This window comes from Solanum dulcamara, chromosome 8, assembly GCF_947179165.1.
Source record: "Solanum dulcamara chromosome 8, daSolDulc1.2, whole genome shotgun sequence".
NCBI classification, from domain to species: domain Eukaryota; kingdom Viridiplantae; phylum Streptophyta; class Magnoliopsida; order Solanales; family Solanaceae; genus Solanum; species Solanum dulcamara.
Genome location: NC_077244.1, coordinates 49706437 through 49730085, shown reverse-complemented (window position 1 = coordinate 49730085; position 23649 = coordinate 49706437). Strand labels below are relative to the sequence as shown.

Below are 23649 nucleotides of genomic sequence, written 5' to 3'. Positions count from 1 at the left end.
GAAGCTTAGCTTGGATGCTTCTTACCTTATCTTGAGCATACCTTACTAAGTCAACCCACAATAGCTCCACTTTCCCATCTTCAAACCACCCTATGGGAGACTTGTATCCCTTCTCATACAGGGATTCAAATGGTAACATATCAATACTGAAGTGGTAGTTATTAGTGTAGGAGGACTCACACAACGGCAAAAACTTGTCCCAATATTCCCCAAAGTCAATAACACACGCCCTCAATAAAGTTGTGTTGAAAGTGAGTTGAATACCCAACTCTTCATGCAACTTATCCCAAAATTTGGAAGTGAACTGCGTACCACGGTCTAAAATGATTGAAAGGGGCACCCTGTGCAATCTTACAATCTTCTTCACATAAATTCTGGCCAGTTGTTGTGCATTGTAATCCACTCTAACTAGAATGAAGTGTGTTGACTTCATTAATCTATCAACCACCACCCAAATAGAGTCATGCTTTTCCAAAGTCTTAGAAAGTCCCACCACAAAATCCATTGCTATTCTCTCTCACTTTCATTCAGGAATGAGCATTCTTTGCAACAAACCTACAGGTCTTTGATGCTCATACTTCACCTGTTGGCAGTTCTTACACTTGGCTACATATTTAGCTATGTCTTTCTTCATACCCAGCCACCAATATAGCCATTTTAAGTTTTGATACATCTTAGTCACTCCAGGGTTAATAGAGTATCGTGAACCATTAGATTCAAACATGATCTTTTGAATTAATCCATCTAATCGGGGAACACAAATCCTTCCCCTAAAATGAAGCACCCCACCTATATCTAGTGTTGAGTCTGAAGCCTTGCCCATCAACACCTTCCCTCTCATTTCATTTAAGAATACATCCTCAAAAAGCTTGGTCTTGATCTCTTCACTAAAAGTGGGCCTTAGATCAACTCCGACCATTATCCCACCTTTCTATGAGGCGGCTAGCCTCATGAACCTGGCCTCCAAGACCTAAATTTCCTAGCCAAGGGTCGCTTAAGGGTCCCCAAACAAGCTAAACTGCCCATGCTCACCGGTTTCCTGCTCAATGCATCTGCTACTACATTATCCTTGCTTGAATGGTACATGATAGTGACATCATAGTCCTTAAGAAACTCTATCTACCTTCGCTATCTCAAATTCAAGTCCTTCTGAGTGAACACATATTGTAAGAAGTGGTGATCAATAAAAAACCTCACACTTGACACCGTGCAAATAATATCACCAGATTTTTAGTGCAAACACTACCGCTGTTAACTCCAAGTCATGAGTCGGGTAGTTTCTCCCATGCACCTTCAATTATCATGAAACATATGCTATAAAATTATTATCCTTCATTAACACAGCACCCAAACCACAAAAGCATCACAATAAATAATGAAATTTTTACCTTCAACCAATAAGGTCAAAATTGGTGTTGTGGTCATAGAGTTTTGAGTTTTTACAAGATCTCTTCAGACTTGTCAGTCCACTCGAATGGTACTTCCTTTTTAGTCAACCTGGTCAAGTGAGTAGCAATAGAAGCAAAGGTTTTCATCAACTGACAATAGTAACAGGTCAACCTCACAAAACTTCTAACCTCTGTCACAGAGCTGGGCCTAGCCCAATTCTTATCTCAATCTTCTGTAGGTCCACTATTACCCCTTCTTTTAAAACAGCATGTCCCAAAAAGGCAAGTGAAGATAACCAAAATTCACACTTAGAAAATTTCGGAGATAATTTTTGTCTTCCCAAAACACCCAACACAATTTGAAGATGATCTGCATGTTCCTGTTCACTCTTTGAATACATCAATATATCATCTATAAACACTATCACAATTGAATCCAAAAATAGTTTGAACACCCCATTCATCAAACTCATAAAAGTTGTAGGTGCATTGGTCAACCCATATGACATTACTAAAAATTCATAGTGCCCATACCTGGTCCTAAAAGCTATTTTGGGCATATCCTCAGTCCTAATTTTCAACAGACGATACCCAGACCTAAGATCAATCTTTAAAAAGACTAAAGCACTTTGTAACTGGTCAAAAAGGTCATCAATACAAGGCAAGAAATATTTATTTATGATGATGGCCTTATTCAGCTATCGATAGTCAATGCACATTCTCAAACTACCATTAATTTTCTAGAAAAACAACACCGGAGCATCCCAAGGGGAAGCACTAGGACGAATGAACCCCTTGTCAAGAATTTCCTGAATATGAGTCATAAGATCTCTCAACTCCACTGCAACCATATGGTAGGGGAGAATGGAAATTGGATGGGTACCCAGCTCTAAGTCAATGCAGAAATCTATGTCTCGATCAGGAGGCATACCAGGCAAGTCTGAAGAGAAAACTTTTGAAAACTCACACACTACTAGAATAGACTCAAAAGAAGGAGACTCTACTTCCACATTCTGGATATGGGACAAATAAGCCAAACAACCTTTCCCTACCATTTTTCTAGCCTGGAGAAAGGATATGACCTTAGCTGGCTTAGGATTGTACATTCCTTCCCACTTTACCCTTTTCCCTCCCCGAGATCTCTAGAGCCACATTATTTGCATTGTAATTAAGTACCATAAAGTAAGAGGATAACCAAGTTAGGCCTAATATCACATCAAAATCTATCATATCTAGGATCACTATGTCAACCTAAGTCTGGTATCCCATAAACACAACAAAATAAAAATGATACACATGAGTGACTATGAGTGACTCTACAATAGGGGTAGAAACATAAATAAGGGCATCCAATATATCACACAATGCATTAAAACCCAAGGCATATCTTATAGACACATAGGAATAAGTGGAATCTGGATCAAATAAAATAGTAGACATTCAGTTACAGACAAGAATAGTACATGTGATAACTGCATCAGATGTCTCTGCCTCAGTTTTGCCCGGGAATCATAAACTGAGCCCGAACATCCTGATGGACCATATTTCTTTTTGGCTGGACTACTCTTTGACCTGCACTACTACTGCCTCGGCTCTCACTGCCTCTCAAATTTTCTCCTCACCCACTTTGTGGACATCCTCTGCCACTAGTCCCTCCAGCTGTTGGGACCACTACTCGCGCCTGTTGGGGTGCTGAAACTATCCCGTAGAGGTAAGGTCACTCCCTCCGTATATAGCCCAGCTCTCCATAGCTAAAACAGATGTGATTAAAAGACGAAACTCTACTTGGGAATGATTCTCCCTGACCCTCATGGGCCTGATGCTGTTGTAGAGTACCTAAAAAATTGCCAGTGGAAGTGGCCAATGCTGACTGAATTAGTCAGGCAGCAATCACCGACCTACTTGACCCTATAGAATAGGATCCCTGGAAGTTACCTGCATTCTTGGGCCTTTTAACCAAAGTCTTGGCTTGCCCATCCTTCCTCACCCCTTCAACTTTCTTAATAAAGTTTATGACTTCATTGAAACTCCTTCTGGACTAAGTCATATGAACAGAAAGTACCTATAACTTGGGGTTCAACCCCTTCACAAGTAAACTGACCCTCTTGTCCATAGTAGTGACCAGTTGAGTAGCGTACCTGGACAGTTCATCAAATTTAGCCTTATAAGCAGCCACTGATAACCCTCCCTGCTCAAGGGATATAAATTTGTCCTTCTTTCTATCCCTTAAGGTACAGGGCACATACTTCTCTAGAAACAGAGCATAGAACTAAGCCCAAATGAGTGGAGCCAACATAGGCGAACGACACTCCACATAGGCCCTCCATCGCTGCTTGGCCTTACCCTACAGCTAAAAAGTCACAAACTCCACTCCATACTAATATACTATACCCAGATTATGCAGCCTCTCATAGAAATCAAGAATAAACTAGTAGTCATCTCATTTTCAGTACTATAGAAAACTAGAGGTTTGAGTTTGAAAAACTTAGTAAGCATGTCATGCTCAGTACCCATCATTATCGCACCCATCAATGGCCTGAAGAAAATATTTGTGCCTACCAACCTATTTGTTGGCAGAACTACAGCAAGCAAAAGATCAGCAGGAGCCGGTGCTACAGGCATGGTGGAGATGGCACCCGTGCCAGCTAAGCCACTCATGAAAGCCATGATATGCTGGACTAAAATTAGGTTTAGAGGGGGAATACCATCAGCCTCAATTTGGTTATCCTCCTCTTATTTAGCCTACTACTACTCTCCTCCAGCCTGCACTTATCCCTTGAACTCATTATGGGGAGAAGGAGGGGCCTCACCTATCGTACCTCTTCAATATGGACCTCTACTCTGGAAGGTGTTGCCTTTTCTCTGCCCCTACCTCTCTTATCTCTCCTGCCTCTCCCTCTGCCATGCCCTCGAACAACTGGCTTTTTTTCGGGCACAACTGGAGCTACTGTCCTGACATCGTTAAAATGTGTGTTAACCATCTGTAGACAAGAGAGTAAAACCTATTAGATACCAATTTTGATCACCAGATACCTATTAGAATCAAGTTATAGCACGAAGGAAAGAAGAAAGTGATATTTTTCCTAAAATCCTGTAGCCTCTCAAAGAAAAGTACAGACATCTCTGCACCGTTCTGCAAGACTCTACTAGACTCATTTCGGTAAGATGAGATCAATGAACCCACACTCTGATACCAACTTTGTCATGACCCCGACCCGCTGTAACTGGCACCTACAATACTCATTCCAGTGGAAGAACTATTTCTACGGACTAGCTTATCAACTTAAGAAATAAATATTAAAAACCTTGTAGAACAAGGAATATAAAAAAAATTAATACTGAGTTCCCATAAACTCAGCTAAAAATTTTAATAACTACGAAAATGCAGAAACCAATACATCCTAGGAACTTAAAGTCGTCTATACCAAAACTCTAATTAGTATTAATGTAAGAAAAGAGGAAACACTCCCCAAATAGAAGTTAAAATACTAAAATAGTGTCTAAACATCTGAGTCCTAAAAGAAGGAATGAGATTAAAGGAAAAGTCCACGGCAGCATGACAAAATTGCTCACCCTTAGACTTTGAACAAACTTCTAATCTTCCAACCGAGATCTCTCTGCAACCAGCTGAATATGCCTTGTACTCAACAAAAAGGCAGAACAAGAGTAGTATCAGTACACAAAGACAACAATATACTGGTAGGATCACGCAATTAGCCAGTAAGCGAACATAGACAAGTAAATTCAACATAATAGGCATATATATATATACAGAATAAGTCAACTACTCTCAAGTTCAACTATTATTCAATAATGTCACAACTCAATAACTTCCACATGTTATAACTTCGTACCAAGGTCCTCTCAAGGGACCTTCAAGCAATCAACTTTGTGTCGGAACGTGACACCCAATCCAATTATGTGTTGGAATGTGACATCTGATCCAAATGTGTGTCAGAATGTGACACTCAATCCAAACTATGTGTCAGAACGTGACACTAATCCAAAGGTACGACAATCATAAATACATTCAGTATTTATAGTATTTATATCACCAAGAACAGGTTCATCACACAAATAGGCCAGTAAGTGATCATTTCATACATAATCTAGCATGTTTCCCTATTTATATACATAAATGCATATCATGAAGAAATTTAACAAGTTTATGAAATACATACGAGAAACTAGACTATCACCTACCTCAAATTCAAGCTTCAACAACCTTACAATGAAAGAGTCTTTCCTTTCGAGGTTTGTTCTTCTCATTCTTGGTCTTGAAAATAGTAAATACATATAAAGGATCAACACAATGGCCCAACTATCATAAAATATAACATAATTCCACACCCTAGGTCAACCCTTGACCCTAACATTACCCTAGGGCTAATTGCCACCATAGATTTTTAGTTCAAACCCTCCCCTAATAATTACCACCCATACTTTCTAGTTTCTAGGAATCAAAGTATGAATCTAGGGAGTAAAAACCTTACCTTAGCTGTGAAAATCCATGAGATATTAGTAGAATTCACCCCAGGTCGCCTCTTGAAGTTTTAAAAACTGATTTTATAGAAAAAGATCATTTCTGGACTTCTTCACAACTTAGCCGTGATTGTTCCGCTCTGTCTGCCCGCTCTAACTAGAATAATTCCACTCTAGTGGGATATATGGAAATAGTGAGCTCGAAGTTCATGCTCCAAGCCCCTATTTGATAACACACCCCTTCCAAAAATGTATTAAAATTATACCTTTCATGCCAAATTTGATTGAGAGTTTTACTCTCCCGAATACAATTTTGTGAAGCCGTAAATGCTCCATATCAGCTTGGCTATCAGCCTGTCCAATAAAATCATAGATTTTACCTTCCATAGTTCACATGATCGCCCTAGACTTCACCTGACTTAGAAATCGTCCAAATCTAGCCTAGGTTCAAATTTTTTGAAGTTACCTAAAATCCTTTCCCATTGACCTATTCCTAATGACGGGGACAGGTCATTACACAAATAAAATAGTAGACATCCAGTCACAGACAAGAATAGTACCTATGATAACTACGTCCGATGCCTCTTCTTCGGTCTTACCCAAAAATGCAAAAAACTAAGCTCGATCATCCTGATGGGCTACCTCCCTACCTAGATGGGCTATTCCTCGACCTTCACTACCATTACCTCATCTCCCACGGCCTTTTGAATTGTCTCATCGCCTAACCTGTGGACATCCTCTACCATCGCTCCCTCCAGCCACTAGGGCAACTACTCTAGCCTGTTATGTGGATGAAATTGTCCTGCGGGGGTGAGGGTTCTCCCTTCGTATATGGCTCTTCTTTCCTCAATTAAAACAACCGCGATCAAAGGACGGATGACTACCTAGAAATAATGCTCCCTGACCCTCATGGGCCAAATGTTGCTATGGAGTACCTAAAAAACTGCCAGTAGAAGCGGGTAGTTCTGACTGAATTGGTCGGGCTACAACCACCGGTCTGCCTGACCCTCTAGAATATGATCCCTGGAAGTTACTTGTACTCTTGGTCTTATTATCCAAAGCTTTGACTTTCCCATCTTTCATTACACCTTCCATCTTCTTAACAAAATCTGTGACTTTATTGAAACTCTTGCCAGACAAAGTCATATGGACAGAAAGTACTTGTAACAACCTGATCATATCCTCCTCTGTAGTGACTAGCTGAGTAGCATACCTGGACAAAGCATGAAACTTGGCCTCATAAGCAACCACTGATAACCCTTCTGCTCAAGGGATATAAACTCATCCTTCTTTCTGTCCCTCAAAGTACGGGACACATACTTTTCCAAGAACAGAACACGGAACTGAACCCAAGTGAGTGGGGGAAACACAGATGAACGACACTCCACATAAGCCTTCTTGGCCTCACCCTGTAGATGGAAGGTCACAAACTCCACTCCATGATAATACACTACACCCAGCTTGTGAAACCTCTCATAGCAATCAAAAATAAATTCATAGGCATCTTCATTTTTAGTATCATAGAAGAATGGAGATTTGAGTTTGAAGAACTTGGTGAGCATTTCATGCTCAGTACTAGTCATCACAGGACCCATTAGTGGCCTAAAAAATGCATTTATGCCTACCACCTCATCTGCAGGCTGAGTTGCAGCAGCAAAAGAATGAGTAATAAGAGCAAGTGTTGTAGGCATGGTGGGGATGGTATCAGTGCCAGCCAGCCCACTCAGGAAGGCCATGATCTACTGAGCTATTATTGGATCTAGATGGGGAATACCAGCAGCCCCAGTTTGAGCATCCTTTTTATGTTCAACCTGCTCTTGTCCTTCTCTAGCGTCTTTCTCTCCCTTTAACTCATTCTGGAGAGCAGGAGGGGACTCATCTACCAGTACCTCCTCAATAGGAATCTCCACCCTGGCAGGTGTTGCTCTTCTTCTTCCCCTGCCTCGCCTCCCTCTCCTGCCTCTTCTTCTACCACACCCTTGATTTTCTAACTTTTGTTCTGGCTCTACTAGAGCTACGTGCCTGACACTGTAATAACGAGTATGGACCATCTGCGGACACGAGATTGAAAGAGGTTAGATACCAATATGAATTGCTAGATAACAATTAAAATCAAGTTATAGCACGAAAGAAAGAAAATAATGAAACTTTTCTTAAATTCCTATAACCTCTCGAAGAAAAGTATAGAAGTCTCCATACCATTCCACAAGACTCTACTAGACGCATTTTGATATGACGAGATCAACGAATCTGGCTCTAATATCAATTTTGTCACGCCCCGATATATCGTGACTGGCACCCACTTTAACTCTCTAGTGGGAGAACTATTCTAATAGCCCAACAACAATAATCGCAATGTATATACAATCTTAAAGATGTGGAAGCAGGTTTAAATCAAAGATAAATGCTGAGTTTCCATAAACTCAGAAACCAACTAGTTAGCAACCCAAATTAGGGGGAAGTAAACACATCCTAGGAATTGAAAGTCGTCCATACAAAAACTCTAACTAATAGTCAATATAAAAAGGGAAACACTCCCAAAAACCAAGTCATAATACTAAAACAATGTCTGAAATCTTAGTTCTGGAAAAGAGACTAGAATATAGAAGAGTCCATGACAGCTTGAAACAAATAGCTCGCCCTTGAACTCGAACAAGCTCATTCTTCTAACCGAGGTCTCTCTGCAACCGACTGAATATGCCATGTACTAAACAAAATGACAAATCAAGAGTAGTATCAATACACAAAAATAATGGTGTACTAGTAGGATCACACAGTAAGCTAGTAAGCGGATCATGGACAAGTAAATTCAACACAATAGGCATATACATATACAAAATAAGTCAACTAATCTCAAGTTCAACTATAATCACCAATATTACAACTCAATACCCTCCACATACTATAACTTCACACAAAGGTCCTCTCAGGGGATCTACAAATAATCAACTTTGTATCAGAACGTGACACCCGATCCAAATATGTCTCGGAATATGACACTCGATTCAAGCATACCACAATCACAATTACATTCAGTATTTAACGCATTTATATCACCAAGAACATGTTCATCACAAAAATAGGCCAACAAGTGATCATTTCACACATAATCTAGCATGTTTCCCTATTCATATACATACATGCATATCATGAAGTAATTTAATAATTATATGAAACACATACAGGAAACTAGACCATCACCTACCTCAAATTCAAGCTTCAACAACCTTACAATGCAAGAGTCTTCCCTTTACGGGTTCGTTCTTCTCGTTCTTGATCTAAAAAACAGTAAATACATATAAAGGATCAACACAATGACCTAAGTATCATGAAATATAACACAATTCACACCCTAGGCCAAACCCATGATCCTAACCCCACCCTAGGGCTATTTTCCACCATTAGCTTCAGTTCAAACCCTCCCTCAATAATTACCAACCATACTTTCTAGATTCTAGGAATCAAAGTATGAATTTAGGGAGTAAAATTCTTATCGTAAGCGTGGAAATCTGTGGAAAATTCATAGAATTCGCCCTATGTCACCCCTCAAAGTCTTAAAAATTGATTTTGTGAAAAAAGACTGTTTATGGACTTTGTCACGACTTTAGTCACGACTGCACCGCTTCGGTGAAAATAATCCCGCTCTGGCGGGATATGTGAAAAAAGTGAGCTCAGAGTTTGTGCTCCAAACCCCCATTTCACAACACACCCCCTTCCAAGGACATATTAAAATATACCCTTCACGCCAACTTCGATTCCAGGAGTTTTACTCACTCGAATGAAATTCCGCGAAGCCGTAATTGCTCCTATCGTCTTGGCTATAAGCATGTCCAATAAAATTAGAGATTTGACCTCTCATCATTCACATCATCACCCTAGACTTCACCTGACTCATAATTTGTCCAAGTCTGGCCTAGGCTAAGTTTTTCCGAAGTTACTACCCGAAGTGTTCTGACCTGAAATCCTTCCCCATTGGCCTATTCCTAATGAGGAGGACAAGTCGTTACAAGAACCAACTAATGACGATATATAATGATAAAAATGCTCAATAGGTTTGATTTTCACATCGATCCTCAAGAGGACTTCTCTCATACTATGTGAAAATAATTGTGCCCAAGACAAATTTATAGCGTATTCGTGTATTTGATTTATTAATTTTGATTCGGATTATATGTAATTATATATCTATAAAAAAAAAATATATATGTATTTAATAAAATTGTATTCGTTTTAAATTTACTGCAACTTTAATATTTGAATTGATCTCAAAGTGAACAGGTAGAGTCCACATGCTTATGAGAAACTCGACTTTTTAAAATTGTAAATTTCAAGTTAATTATAATCAGTCACTTGGTGCGACTGATTTTCTACCAAAAAATAAAAATAAAATATTAACCAAGTACTGTTCAAATGATATTATTTGAACCCAACAACTAGGTACTAGTTGTTAATACATAATTAAAGATATCAAAGAAGACACAAATTTGCAAATGGTGGCTACTATTAATAATGTGGTTAGTTATAACAGCCACAAGAAAAGCCCACATGATCTTCCAAGGAGACGCAAATTAAATCACTGGCAATATATATTATATAGACGTCTTCCATGTGCATTTCTATGATCTGCCTAGGGATTTGGCACTAATATATGGTCCCATAACGTAACCAGTTAGTTTTTGTTCCTTCTTCTTGTTGATTGTATGTTTTTACTTATTTTTCTTGGTGGATGAAGAGGATATTGATGAAACCTTTCTATCTTGAAATATGCAGTAATATATGGTGCATGTCTTTCTGACTTAAAACATTTATTTGACCCAGAAAACAAATCGCTATATATAGCTACTTTTTTGTTAGATTTTTACCCTTTTTCGGCCAAAAGTATGGCACACAATTCATATATATATATATATATATATATATATATATATATATATATGAATTGTGTTAATAGCTAATTACATTATTTTCCTACTCTTTATCAAATTACAAAATCCCTTAAAATTTATGGATTTAAGATAGATCACTGGACTTCCAGATACATCAATAGATATGTGGATAAATAGCGAAGAGATGTATCCGAGAGTGGAGGGATGTATCAGAGAGGGGAGGGATGTATCTGATAGGGGGATAGGGATGTATCAACGAGAGGGGTGATGTATCCGAGAGGAGATTTTTATTTTTAAAAAACAATGAAAGGGATTTTAGAGATTATGATAAAATAAGATGTGTATTTAGATAATTGTTTCCTATATATATCCACCGTTTGGTTTAATTTCATGTCAATTTATTATACCCGTTTCCCATAAGGAGGTTAAAGATTTAAACATAAAAAAATCATGAACCAAAAACTACAAATAATCAAATTTGTGCATGTTAAATATGTGTATTGTGCCAAATGGGGAAGACGGAAGGGAATGGGTAGTGCATTCTTTTATTTAAAAATTTCATTTCAACAAAATTTAGTGAAAAAAATCATTTAAATTGGTGAGTAACTTTCTAAGTGAAAAACAATGATTGAATGACTTTTGAGTTATAAAACAAAATTGAGTGACTTTGTGAGAGAACTACCCTTGAAATGACCATATGAGATACTATCTATAACCAACAACCATTTAACTCTCCATGAAAAGGTTAACAAAACAAAGTTATATAGAATTCACTACCCTTTTTTGTATTTCTATAATTGATGAATATTACTTACTATTCCCTCCGTCCCATATTAGTTGATCATTATACTAAAAATAATTATTCCATATTAGTTGTCGACTTAACTAAATTAAGAAAGCATTAATTAATTTTTTATTCATATTACCCTTGCAATTAATTTTTTTTAAAAGTGTTCACATTTGTTTGTAAATTTTTCAGGAATTTTCTTAAGGAGTGAATTAGTAAAATTATATTCTTATTTATAATTTCTTAAGCATCCTATAAAATAAAATGTGATCAACTAATATGGGACGGAGGGGGTATCTCGTATTTTTTTCACTAGAGCCAAAAGAAAGAAGGTCAACTTTCTATAACCTAGGGAATTAGATTAAACGCCCATTAGGAATTCAATGCAATTCTTAAGACGGCAAGAATTCCCGATGAATGGAGGTGGAGTACAATGGTTTCGTTGTACAAGAATAAGGGTGATATCAAAAATTGTAATAACTACATGGGTATCAAATTGCTAAGTCATACTATGAAGGTTTGGGAAAGAGTGGTGGAAATGAGAGTGACGAAAGGGGTGTCCATTTCTGAGAATCAATTTATTTCATGGCAGGACGTTCGACTACTGAAGCCATCCACATTATGCGGAGACTGATGGAGAAGTATAGGGAAAGGAAGAGGGACCTTCAGATGGTGTTCATTGACCTTGAAAAAACTTATGAAAAAATCCTGAGGGATGTTCTCTGGAGGTGTTTGGAGGCTAAAGTTGTCCTGATGGTGTATATTAGGGCGATAAAGGACATGTATGATGGAGTTAAGAGTCAGGTTAAGACAGTGGGAGGAAACTCGGAAAACTTCCTAGTTGAAATGGGGCTACATCAAGGATCTGTTCTTAGACCTTTCCTGTTAGCCTTGGTGATGGATGAGCTGACGCGGTTTATTCAGGAGGAGGTGTCTTGGTGTATGTTATTTGTAGACGACATAATATTGATTGATGAGACATGAGACAAAGTTAATGCTAGATTGGAGGTTTGGAGACAAACTTTGAAGTCAAAAGGGTTCAGGTTGAGCAGGACCGAAATAGTATATTTGGAGTGCAAATTCGGTGATGTGGTAAATGAAGTGGACGTAGAAGTGAGACTTTCCACACAAATTATTTTCAAGAAAGAAAGTTTTAAGTATCTTGGGTCTGTATTTTAGAATAGTGGAGACATCGATAGTGACGTCACACATCGCATTGGGGCAACACAGATGAAATAGAGGCTTGTTTCTGGAGTCTTATGCGATAAGAAAGTTCCATCCAAACTTAAAGGAAAGTTTTATAGAGTCGTGGTTAGACCGTCCTTGTTATATGGGAGAAGTGATGGCCAGTCAAAAACTCTTATGTTCAGAAGATGCATGTTGCGGAGATGAAAATGTTGAGATGGATGTCTGGGCATACTAGGAGTGACAAGAATAGGAATGAGGTTATTTGGGAGAAGGTAAGAGTGGCCTCTATGGTGGACAAGATGAGGAAAAAGAGGCTGAGATGGTTTGGACATGTGCAAAGGAGGGGCATTGACACCCCAGTCAGAAGGTATGAGAGGCTAGTTGTAGGGGATCCCTGAGGGGTAGAGGTAGGCCGAAGAAATATTGGGGAGAGGTAACTCGACAAGATGTGGTGCAACTCCATATTACCAAGGATATGACCCTAAATAAAAGGGAGTGGAGGACGCGTATTAGGGTAGAAGGCTAGTAGGTGTGAAGGTTAGTGGAGGTTTCGCGTGTTATGTTATGTATCGTATTTCTATTATCACACTATTTTATGGTTGTTATTATTTCTTCCTGGTAGAGTTTACAATTGTTTTGCTTATTAACTGTCATGCTTTCTTCATTGTTTCTCCGTTGTTTTTACTTGGGTTTGAGGCATTTTGAGCCGAGGGTTTTTTGGAAACATCCTTTCTACCTTTTCGAGATAGTGGTAAAGTCTGTGTACACTCTACCCTCTTCAGATCCTACTTCATGGAATTTCACTGAGTATGTTGCTGTTGTTACCCATTAGAAATTCAAATCATAGAACAATGAGCATCAGATAGTTATAAGGCAATTTCAGTATATAAGGTCAAAGCTAGAAGCTAGATGAAATGAGGTTCCTGACTGGAGTGTCAACCAGGCCCATTAACAAGAGTATGCCTCTTATGACGCGTTGGGTAAGAAACCAAGGAGTCATTTGGTGGAAAATATAAGGTATAATAATCTAAGGAATAAAATGCAGGACTATTTTATTTTGCGTTTGATTGAAGGTATAAGGCAATACTAAAATTATTTATCTCACCATTTATACCTTAGGGGTTGTTTGGTGTGAGATATAAAGTATAATAATCCCAAGCATAAAATGCAAGACTATTTTATCATGCGTTTGGTTGGAAGTATTAGACAGTCCTGAGATTATTTATCCCATCATTTATACCTTATTGATGGATAAGTTATCTTATATACATGGTGGAATAACTTATCCCGAGATAATTAATCTCATGATAACTTGTTCCTAACCAAACGACCTCTTAGTGATGGAACTGCCGATTCTAGTCCACTCATTTCATTTAAGACATGAAATTTATCCCATATACATGATGGAATAACTTATCCCGGAATAACTTGTTTCCAACCAAACGAGCCCAAATACTCAGATACTCCACAAAAGTTATACCTAGTTAGTGCACAGTGAACCACAGGTACCCTCTACTCCAACTCATACATTATGACCTCAAAACCTAATCCATTTTCTGCCTTTCTTAGTTTGTCTAACAGGGGATATAGGAGTTTCTCACAGTATAGTATCAGTACGAATGAAGGAGGTATACAACACTTACCCTGAAAGTTGAGGGGACAGTCATTAGATCATCACTATCAACAAAGGTGGCGCTTGCTTCAAAATTTCGATAGAACAATAATTTCAAAGTTGAAACTCATAAAAAGTTTTAAGCAAATGCCACCTTAAAGATCCAACACATGTTCAAAGACACTAATAACCATGAACCATAAAATACGGCCATTGAGCAGTGGTAACAACCTTCCTTTAAAGTTACACGAATAAATCACAAGAAATGATTCAGACTTGAGCAAACTAAAAATAAGAACACATCAAGACATCTGGAAGCTACTGAACCTAAGACTGAAGTCAAATGGAAAAAATAAAAAATCAAAAAAATTAAATATGATGTTTTCAATGTTAAACACGTGTCAGTCTATGAACAATTCCAATAAATAAGTTTGGGAGGGCGATTGCACAAGTTGGCAATGCAATCACAATGTACTGCTGCTCTCACTGGCAGAAATAGAAGGTGTTTCAGTTTTGACAAGATGCATACCCCTGCCACCAATATCGAGACCCTGAAAACGACCAAGGGGATCCTGTTGCATTGCATCTGGGAGAGCCTGTACATGGCCTGCAAGTAAACGACGATGAGGAGTCAACAAGCTGTCCTGGAGGGAATGAAATTGCTGCATCTGTATGTTCTGGGATTCGCTAGGCCCTGATTGTGGCTGATGGGAAAAGAATGCTGATTGGTTATATGGAATGTGCTGCATCCCCAAATTGTATGCATCTGAAGAGGACATTTCCCCTGTAGCCATTTTAAGTCTTTCCACTTCCTGCTTCAGGGCTTCATTGAGAGCTGAATCATAGGAACAGCATAACAAAGATATACAGCATTAATAACTGTTCTCATGATAAATGAAATTAAACATAATCTTAAATTGGCACTAACTCAATACAGCAGGACAGAGCAAGCATTATGACTTTCTATTTGTTGATTAGAAAAGTAACAGTAGACTCAGTTTAGCTATCTAGCTTGATAACCAAGAGGAGGAAGAAGTTTCAGGATGATGTTAAAATGACTGAGAAACATAAAAATCTCGAAGGCAACGGAAAAGATAAATCATACCATCACGTAACTGAGCTTGTTGTGCCATAGCTTGCAAACGGAGCTTAAGCTCTGTATTCTCATTAGTAAACTGGGTTGTATCCCGCTGCAGAGGGAAAGAACTATCAGATGAGAAGTATTGATTATTGCGAGGGAGATAAACAAAATTCGCTAACCAACATCTCGAAACTTCTGTTACTTTTGACGCATGTACTTTTTCCCTTTGTATATGCCCCCTCCCCACAATGAGATTCAGATTATTTCAGGGGACATTATTTGCCCACTTGAGAATTCTTGCCATTGCATTGAATACTTAGTTCAGAGGAAAGGACTCTTATATTGTTACAGATGTAGCTGAGAAAAGGTAATATTATTTAAATGGGTGAAAATCATTTTCACCCCCAACTTTGCTTTTACAATCAACCCCCCCCCCCCCCACCCAAACTTTGAACTCCCCTTTTATCCCATGCATTGTCCATTTTACCCTTGTTATATCACATTTATTTAATATCTCTTTATATTATATATAATTTATTTTTTTAACATAGATATTTATAACTTTTTCTTTAAGTTCTTTAACATTATAAGTAGAATAATAGTTTTAAGAATTTATCACAAAATTTAATATTATTCTTATGATCATTATTTCAATATAATATGCATTAAATGTGTGTCTGTATACGTATATTTTTCTTTTCTCCACTCTTTTACTCCGTGCGTTTCATATTACTTGACTCTTCTTGATATAAATGACACCCCTTAAAAAAATTAATAAAATTAATTAGAGGTGTATTTTACTAAATTAACATTATTAACAATATTTTGAAATCTTAAATTTGACTATTACTACTTTATGCAGTTATTTAATAGTAAGGGTAGAAATAAAAAGATATTAAAAATTTCTTTAATTTCATAAATTGGACAAGTAAATTAAAACAACTATTTTTAAAATGAGAGTCAAGTAATATAAATGGCGGTGGGTATTCTCTTCTATATAAATAAATAAGTTCTGATTGACATTGATGGAGTATTACATAAATTATAATCTACAATAATTTAAAATCTAAATAATACAATCTTTAAAAATTTGTCCTTAATTAAATTAATTATTTGTATTTCCTACATTGAAATATATTTGTATATTTATTATTCTCTGTTATTTTCACTTGTATAAATAAATATTAGAGTATTGATTATTATTAATAAAATTAATTTTCTCATTATGCTAATTTACTTCATTATAGATAATCATTAACTTATATACTAGAATTAGTCTTTTTCACTTTTTTGTCCAAAAAATAATGTTTATGCTTTTATGAAAAATTTGTTACATTAAATACAAAAAATGAAAATATCATGATTTCTAAAGAAGTAAAAAAATTGATAATGAAAAGGTATAATAGGCATTTTAAAAATTTAATTAGGATAAAGGGGGAAATTTGATTTTAAAAGCAAAGTTGGGGGGTGAAAATGATTTTCACCCTTATTTAAATGCAAGTTCTTGTGTAAAAAGCTAATTTTCAGACAAAATGGACGATGGCAATGTTCTCATGGTCAAATTCAATCATCAAGCTTTTTCATACAGACACAGCCTTAGCTGATACAAAATGGCTGTTATAGTATGGTGTACAGACCAATAATTCCCATAGTTAATGAAGTAGAACACAATTTATGAACCAACCTATGAATTTGACAACACATATCACAAGTTCTCGAAAAGGAAGAATTACCTGGAAAAGGGTTAGTTGAGCAGAAAGAGTGGTTGCTTCTGTTTGTAGGGTCTGAACCTTTCTCTCAAGTTCAGTTATGTATCGGGCCTTCCTCTCTTTCGAGCGAGAAGCAGACTGCCGATTCGCCAAAATCCTGTACAATATTCTCAAAATCAGAAACATAACATGGTACTGTATGTGCATCAGACTCGGTGGTATATTGACTCAAATTTTGAGACAAGTGGTGCATGCTTAGATGCATCAGACTGCTGGAGCGGCTTGCTGTAAAATAGAAACATATTTTCCTTTTGGGAGTGTCTGCTTCTTAGACAAGAGGCATTTTAGTAGTTCCAACAAATTACATAGTTTTCTTCAAAAATAATGTTCCAACAAAATAAGCCACTTCAATCTCATATTCAGCATAAGTTCTTAAATAGGAGGCATAAGGATTTGCTACAGGATATTAGCTTTTGGGAAAAAGGTCAAATATAACCATGAACTATTCAAAATGGATAATTTTTACCCTCTGTACGTTTTTGGCTCAAAAAAGCCCTCCAACTAGCAAAATAGGTCAAAACTACCCTTCTTTCGCAATTTGTCACGAAATACCCTTCTTGCAAACGGTTGCTCCAAAACAAGAAAAAAATATCCAATTTTGCCTTTCAACTATGCAAAATAAGAGAGTTTTTCCCTCCACTTAAAGTTTGGGACAAGTGCTCTTAATTGTGAAGACTTGAGCAAAAATTTATATTGGAGATTATGAGATTAATTTGACTATTTTAAATGACAACTTTTATATAATGACAACTTTATAATTTATATAAACTAAATACTTATTCTACTTTTCCTTTCAAAACTATTATACCGACCCTCGACTGAAAGTTGGGATGACTTCAGCTTATGATAAGTAATGTAACATATCAAGGTATGATTGAATTTGATTTCATTTATCATATAATTCATTGAGTTAGTAAAATAAACCATTATTATTATTGTAGAAAAATAAATTTTAAATAGTTATGTAGATGCTACTAGTTTCAAAAAAAATAATTAAATAGTTATGTAAGAAAAGGTATGTGACATCATCTTTAAAATAAAGTCATACCGTGACATCATCTTTAAAAATAAAGTCATACCGAATGTATAAGGAACCGGAAGAAAAGACATCGTTTTTCTTTATTAAAATGGGAAGTGTTTAGATCTTCTTATACCTTATTATGGGTCTCACACATTATATCCCCCACCCCAAAAAAGTAATTATAAGAACATTGACCTATTCTTCTTTGTTTTAGAGTAACCATTAGAAAGAAAGGTATTTTTGAGCTATTTTTCTATTTAGAGGGAATTTTTGATCAAACAACCTAACGGTAAGGGCATTGTTTAGCCAAAAACATAACGGAGGGTAAAACTGAGCCATTTTGAATAGTTCAGGGGTATAATTGGCCCTTTTCCCTTTTAACCTTTTTAAAAATAAAGTTTCTTAACCTTACTTTCTCACAATGAGAAGTTTTCTACCATATAACCAGTCTCACACATTCTCAGGGCATCACCAATGTTAAACAGAGTGTTTTGTTTTACAGTAGCTTTTACACTTTTATATTTGGAAGTAAAATCTACTACATGTACTTTAGCACTTGGCAAATTGGAACCAACAGATTCAATTTGTCACTTGCGTTCTTTCTTTTCCAGCCCAAGTTAACACATGATCCTTCTGCTTACTAAAAATACAAAATAAGCAAATGATCTCCTTCTGAGCAGCTACCCGAATTCACTACAAATCATAAAACTCGGCACTGGAATATCCTGAGATTAGAGAGCCTTTCAGAAAAGCAGACAAAATTCCATGTAATGTTGCCATTTCTACGGTTTCCAAAATCATAACTGCCAACTGTGTAATCTACAACCAGAACAGAGGATTATTACATGTCCAGGACTATTGTTTTTCCTCAGCTGTAAGTTGTTCAAGCTTTAAGCTGTGGTAAAGAATTATAAGACTCTGTATCATGTGATACCAGATGGGCAAGACAAACTTTTGGAGCACAACAAAATTGCTTTGAATGCAAAATTAGAACAGACAAGTAAATTTGGCATGGAATAGCATACCCTCTGCTAATAAATGCCCCTGATTTGAGCCAAAAGAATCTTCCTTTTGGACTTTCTTGGTCCTAATAGATTTGAATCTTAGAAGCCAAATGTTCTAGGGAATAAATTGAATGAACCTGAACACGACGCTTAATCAAAAAAATGGACTTGAACACGGCACTTCATCAAAAATGAACTTGAACATGGAACAATGAACTTGAACACAACATTAGTTCATTTAAATTTGGACATGGAATTGCTTCAAAAAGAATTTTCCCCAAGTGTAAACACCATAATGGACAAACAAAGCTCACTAGAGCTTGCTAAAACTAAGTTGGTTTTACAGGACCAGTGACATTTTTCTGGACTAAACAACAATGATCTCATGTGATACTTGAGCAGTGTTTTTGTTTTTATGAAGTAAGATTTTGTATAGCTGGCATCAAGAAGATACTACAGTAGTGTTAGTAAACTCAACCATCAGGATTAGTGGAAGCTACTCTAGTTCAGAAATATTCTTATGCAGGCCACCTCAGAAGAGACTCAATCCAGTTGTAGACCTAACAAATTGCTTGTCTAGTCCAGAAGAACAATCACACTGACTACACTTGGACGTACTAATCTTCTTACAGATAGTACATGACTAAAGTTGGTCTTATCAGACTACATTTTTCACTAAACTCCATTTAGTAAAGCTAAAGCTACATTTCAGTTTAACCCAACTACACTACATAAGAACTACCTCAAAACAAGACAGAAGAATTTCTTTTAATGAGATGGTTCAAACTTCAAACTAAATCAAATCTAATAGTTAAAGTTCCTAAACAAAACCTTAATAAGATATATAGCACAGACTAGCTCTAGGGAAAAAATGAGAAATGACCAATACTCAATTTCTGATTAAAATAGCTGTTTTGACTGCTGTTCTGGAAAATTTTCATGTCAACACACATTTGCAAGTCTCTTGGAGTTATTCCATGGAAAAAAGGTCACATTTCAAAATTCTGGTTTAGGAACTTCTAGTAACTTTGGAATGAAAACACCACGGATAATCTGATCTAATAAAGCATTTTGCTGCTGCAACACACCATTTCCTGGTATGAGGACTTTCACATATAGATCTTTGACATCCTACTGTTAATTTGTTTTAGCAAGTTTCTGGTTCTTGCTTCTATAGAAATGCAGTTTTTCTTTTAAATCACTATGTCTCCATCTCAATTTGGCATCGTCTCTTATGCTGTATACCATGAATTCATAGATAATTCGCTACCAGTTTTTCTTTCTAAAAACTGTCACCTATTTTTTACCTTCCTAATTAGCTTAGCCCCTCGATCTAAATTCACATGACTATACAGTGAGCAACTAGTGCATTTACACCAAGGGAATGCAGATCAACTTTAAAAGGTAAGAAATGTTTGGATCTCCAAGAAAGAAAGAAAATTTGATTAGTTAAAAATTGTTTTGCAAGTAAATCATTTTCAAAGGAAAAGAATAAATGGAGTACTAAATCATGATATAGACTCACGTAGATCTACTTCGAGAGTTCCCTAAACTCTTAATTTCTTCTATACGTGTATGATTTTAGATGTTATAAGTATATTGTAAGCCTCAGCACCAAATCAGCGTCCACAATTGAACAACTTAAACTAATTATTAGAGTCAAAGCTGTAAAAGTTTTCTACCTTTTGGCGCGTTTTGGATCAATAGTCCAAAGTTCAGCAAGCTTATCAGGAGCCATAGCTTTCTTAGCTTCAATACTCTCACTTAGCAACAAGCTCGAACTATCCACCGAATTGCTATGCCTGTGGCGAGGCCTGGTGAAGTTCCTTTCTCCGTCACCACAGTCAGCTACCAGTCCACTACTTCCGGCGCCGGCATTGTTGAATCCTGGAACATCGGTAGGGTTGGATCCAGAGCCGAGTTTTTCAATGTCCATGTAAGTGGAGAAGAAATCGTCCTCGGATCCGATCTCCTCAAAACTTGCGGCGGACGCATCGAATGGGTCAGATACCAGATCTAGATCCTCAGGCAGGCGGAAGTTCACCTCGGAGTGAGCTCTGCGGTGGTGAGATGGCCTGAATGTAGCGGAAAATGACGACGTCTGATTGAGCTGCTTGGAGTTTGGATTTGACGGATCTTGCATTTTGATGCGATATCTGTGGGAGATTCAGGCAGTAGAGCCCCAACGTAGGAAGATGAGGAGGTTTTAGCGGTGGATTTAAGTAATGGAGTAGTATATTATACTCCCCCAAAGTCCAACCCACGTTACCTTCTCTACATTTTTATTTGTCTAAAAGGGAAAAGTGTTAAAAAAGTAAAAATTTTAGGAATCCGTAAGGACCAAATTTTCATTTCTCCTTATCGTTTTCAATTTTACAAAAATTCTTTATAAAGTGTCCATGCGTAATACATAGGCAGCCAGCTACAATTTGATACATAAGAAAAGTTGTTAATTATGTTTAAAAAAGGAAAAAAAATGAAAATCAGTTATTCAATCCCAAAAATCAGGTAATTTAATTGTTATTTAAACTCTCTTCATGACAATGTAACAGATTCTTTTCAAAACTAGTTTAAAATTCGAATTCTATTCCCATACACATTCGTGAAGAAAAGTTTTCCTTGTATCAACTTAAACTATATACTTATATTCTTCGTGTATCAAATTTAATTCTTTATATTAAGTTTTATTTTAAAATAAAATCTAATTGTATCAAGTTTCAAACACCTCAGATTTCCTTCTATCAAGTTCAACTATATACCTCTATTTTCCTTTGTATCAAGTTTGATTCTTTGTATGAAGTTTTTTTAAAAAAAAAAATCAAGTTTAATTGTATCAAGTTTTAAACTCTAAGTTTTCCTTGTATTAAGTTGTATATATACTTCTATTCTCCTTGTATCAAGTTTGACTCTTTATATCAAGTTTTTTAAAATCAAATCAAATTGTATCAAGTTTCAAACATCTCAAACTTTCTTATATCAAGTACAACTATATACTTCAATTTTTCTTGTATCAAATTTGATTCTTTATATCAAAATTTTTTTTTTGGGAATAAAATTTAACTGTATCATGTTTCAAACATCTCAGATTTTCTTGTATCAAGTTCAACTATATATTTCTATTTTCCTTTATATCAATTTTGATTCTTTGTATGAAGTTTTTATTTGTTTGAATCAAGCTTAATTGTATCAAGTTTCAAACTTCTTAGATTTCAAATTTCCTTATATCACGTTTGATTATTTGTATCAGGTTTCTTCGATTTCTCTTATTGATGTTTCAATGCTAATAATGGATCATGTATTTTTTTAGATCTATTTTCACAAAATCCTACCTCAGCCGAATTGAAATCATGCCTCTAAGGGAGAACTTGATGAGCTTCTTCAACTTGAGGAAGTTCTTCATTTTGAGAAACTTTCACTGTTTGTACAAGATTTTTCGACTGAGGAAGAACACCAATTTCATGAACAACTTCGCATTCATCAACGACTTGAGGAGGATCACCTATGTGTGTAAGACCGATACTAAATGATGAATTAGACTCCATATTAGCACCGAAATCAACGAAGAAGATGAAGAACTTCAACAACAACCAAGAAATTGAAAAAGAAGAACGAAGATGAAAATGGAGATTTTCTTCAATTTTCTTAGATTTCGATAATAATAAATAAAATTTGAAAAGGAAAGTTGTAAAACAGACGCGGGAATATAGCCTCTAGTTTAGAAGTAAATTTAGCACGTCACATATTTTAGAGGAATATGAGGGGTCATATATCAAGCGGTTGGAGAGAGAAATATAAAATAAGGGATTATTGAAATATTTTGAACCGGTAGGGACTTTTAGAAAATATGATTTTATATGTTGTGTATTTCTGTAAAAATTACTTTAAAATGCCCTTAATCATTGGAAATGAATAAAAATACTTTTTGTTTATAGTTTGGTTTTAAAATATTTTTACCATTAGTATTTTGATCTAAAAATATCCTTATTGTTATTTAATAGGTCAAAAATATCCTTTTTCAAATAAATATATTATTTTTTTCTTTTTGAACACATTTTTCTCCTAATAATGTTTTTTTATTAGCAAATATTTATCCAACTTCAATTCAAAAAAATTAAAAAAAAATAAAATATTTTTTATTTTATTACATAATTATTTTTATCGTTATTTAAATAAAAATTAGTGATGAATTTACTATGATCTTATATATATAACATATGTTATCTGTTAAAACTTAAAAGAGTACATGAAATCATTCTATTTTAAGGCCATTCAACAGGGAGATTCTAAAATTGCAGAGGTTTGGTTCGATCAAGCCGCTGAGTATTGGAAACACGCTATAGAGCTTTTTGATAAGATGAGACTAAGAAGAAAAGAAATTATTTCCTACATGTTTTTTTACTTAAAGTGTTTTTTTTTAAAAAAAAGAATAAA

General features: G+C 36.0%; 3 protein-coding genes across 3 annotated transcripts in view; 1 reads left to right on the top strand and 2 right to left on the bottom strand.

Annotated features, from left to right (window-relative positions):
* LOC129899929 (uncharacterized) overlaps positions 1-505 on the bottom strand; it is a 28792-nt gene extending 28287 nt beyond the window's left edge. The window contains exon 1 of the mRNA XM_055974925.1: positions 42-505. Coding sequence (XP_055830900.1) covers positions 42-505 — 464 coding nt within the window. The remainder of the gene's footprint in view (positions 1-41) is intronic.
* An 11623-nt stretch (positions 506-12128) lies between these two features.
* Positions 12129-12527, top strand: LOC129899928 (uncharacterized). Its single transcript, XM_055974924.1, has one exon. It carries the CDS (start codon positions 12129-12131, stop codon positions 12525-12527), a length of 399 nt encoding a protein of 132 aa, XP_055830899.1.
* Positions 12528-14556: 2029 nt separating this feature from the next.
* Positions 14557-21514, bottom strand: LOC129901117 (bZIP transcription factor 18-like). The gene is made up of 4 exons (XM_055976236.1): positions 20901-21514; positions 17158-17290; positions 15449-15533; positions 14557-15178 (listed from the first exon to the last, which is right to left on the bottom strand). Exons 1-4 carry the CDS (start codon positions 21359-21361, stop codon positions 14808-14810), a joined length of 1050 nt encoding a protein of 349 aa, XP_055832211.1. The 5' UTR covers positions 21362-21514; the 3' UTR covers positions 14557-14807.
* Positions 21515-23649: the final 2135 nt, after the last annotated feature.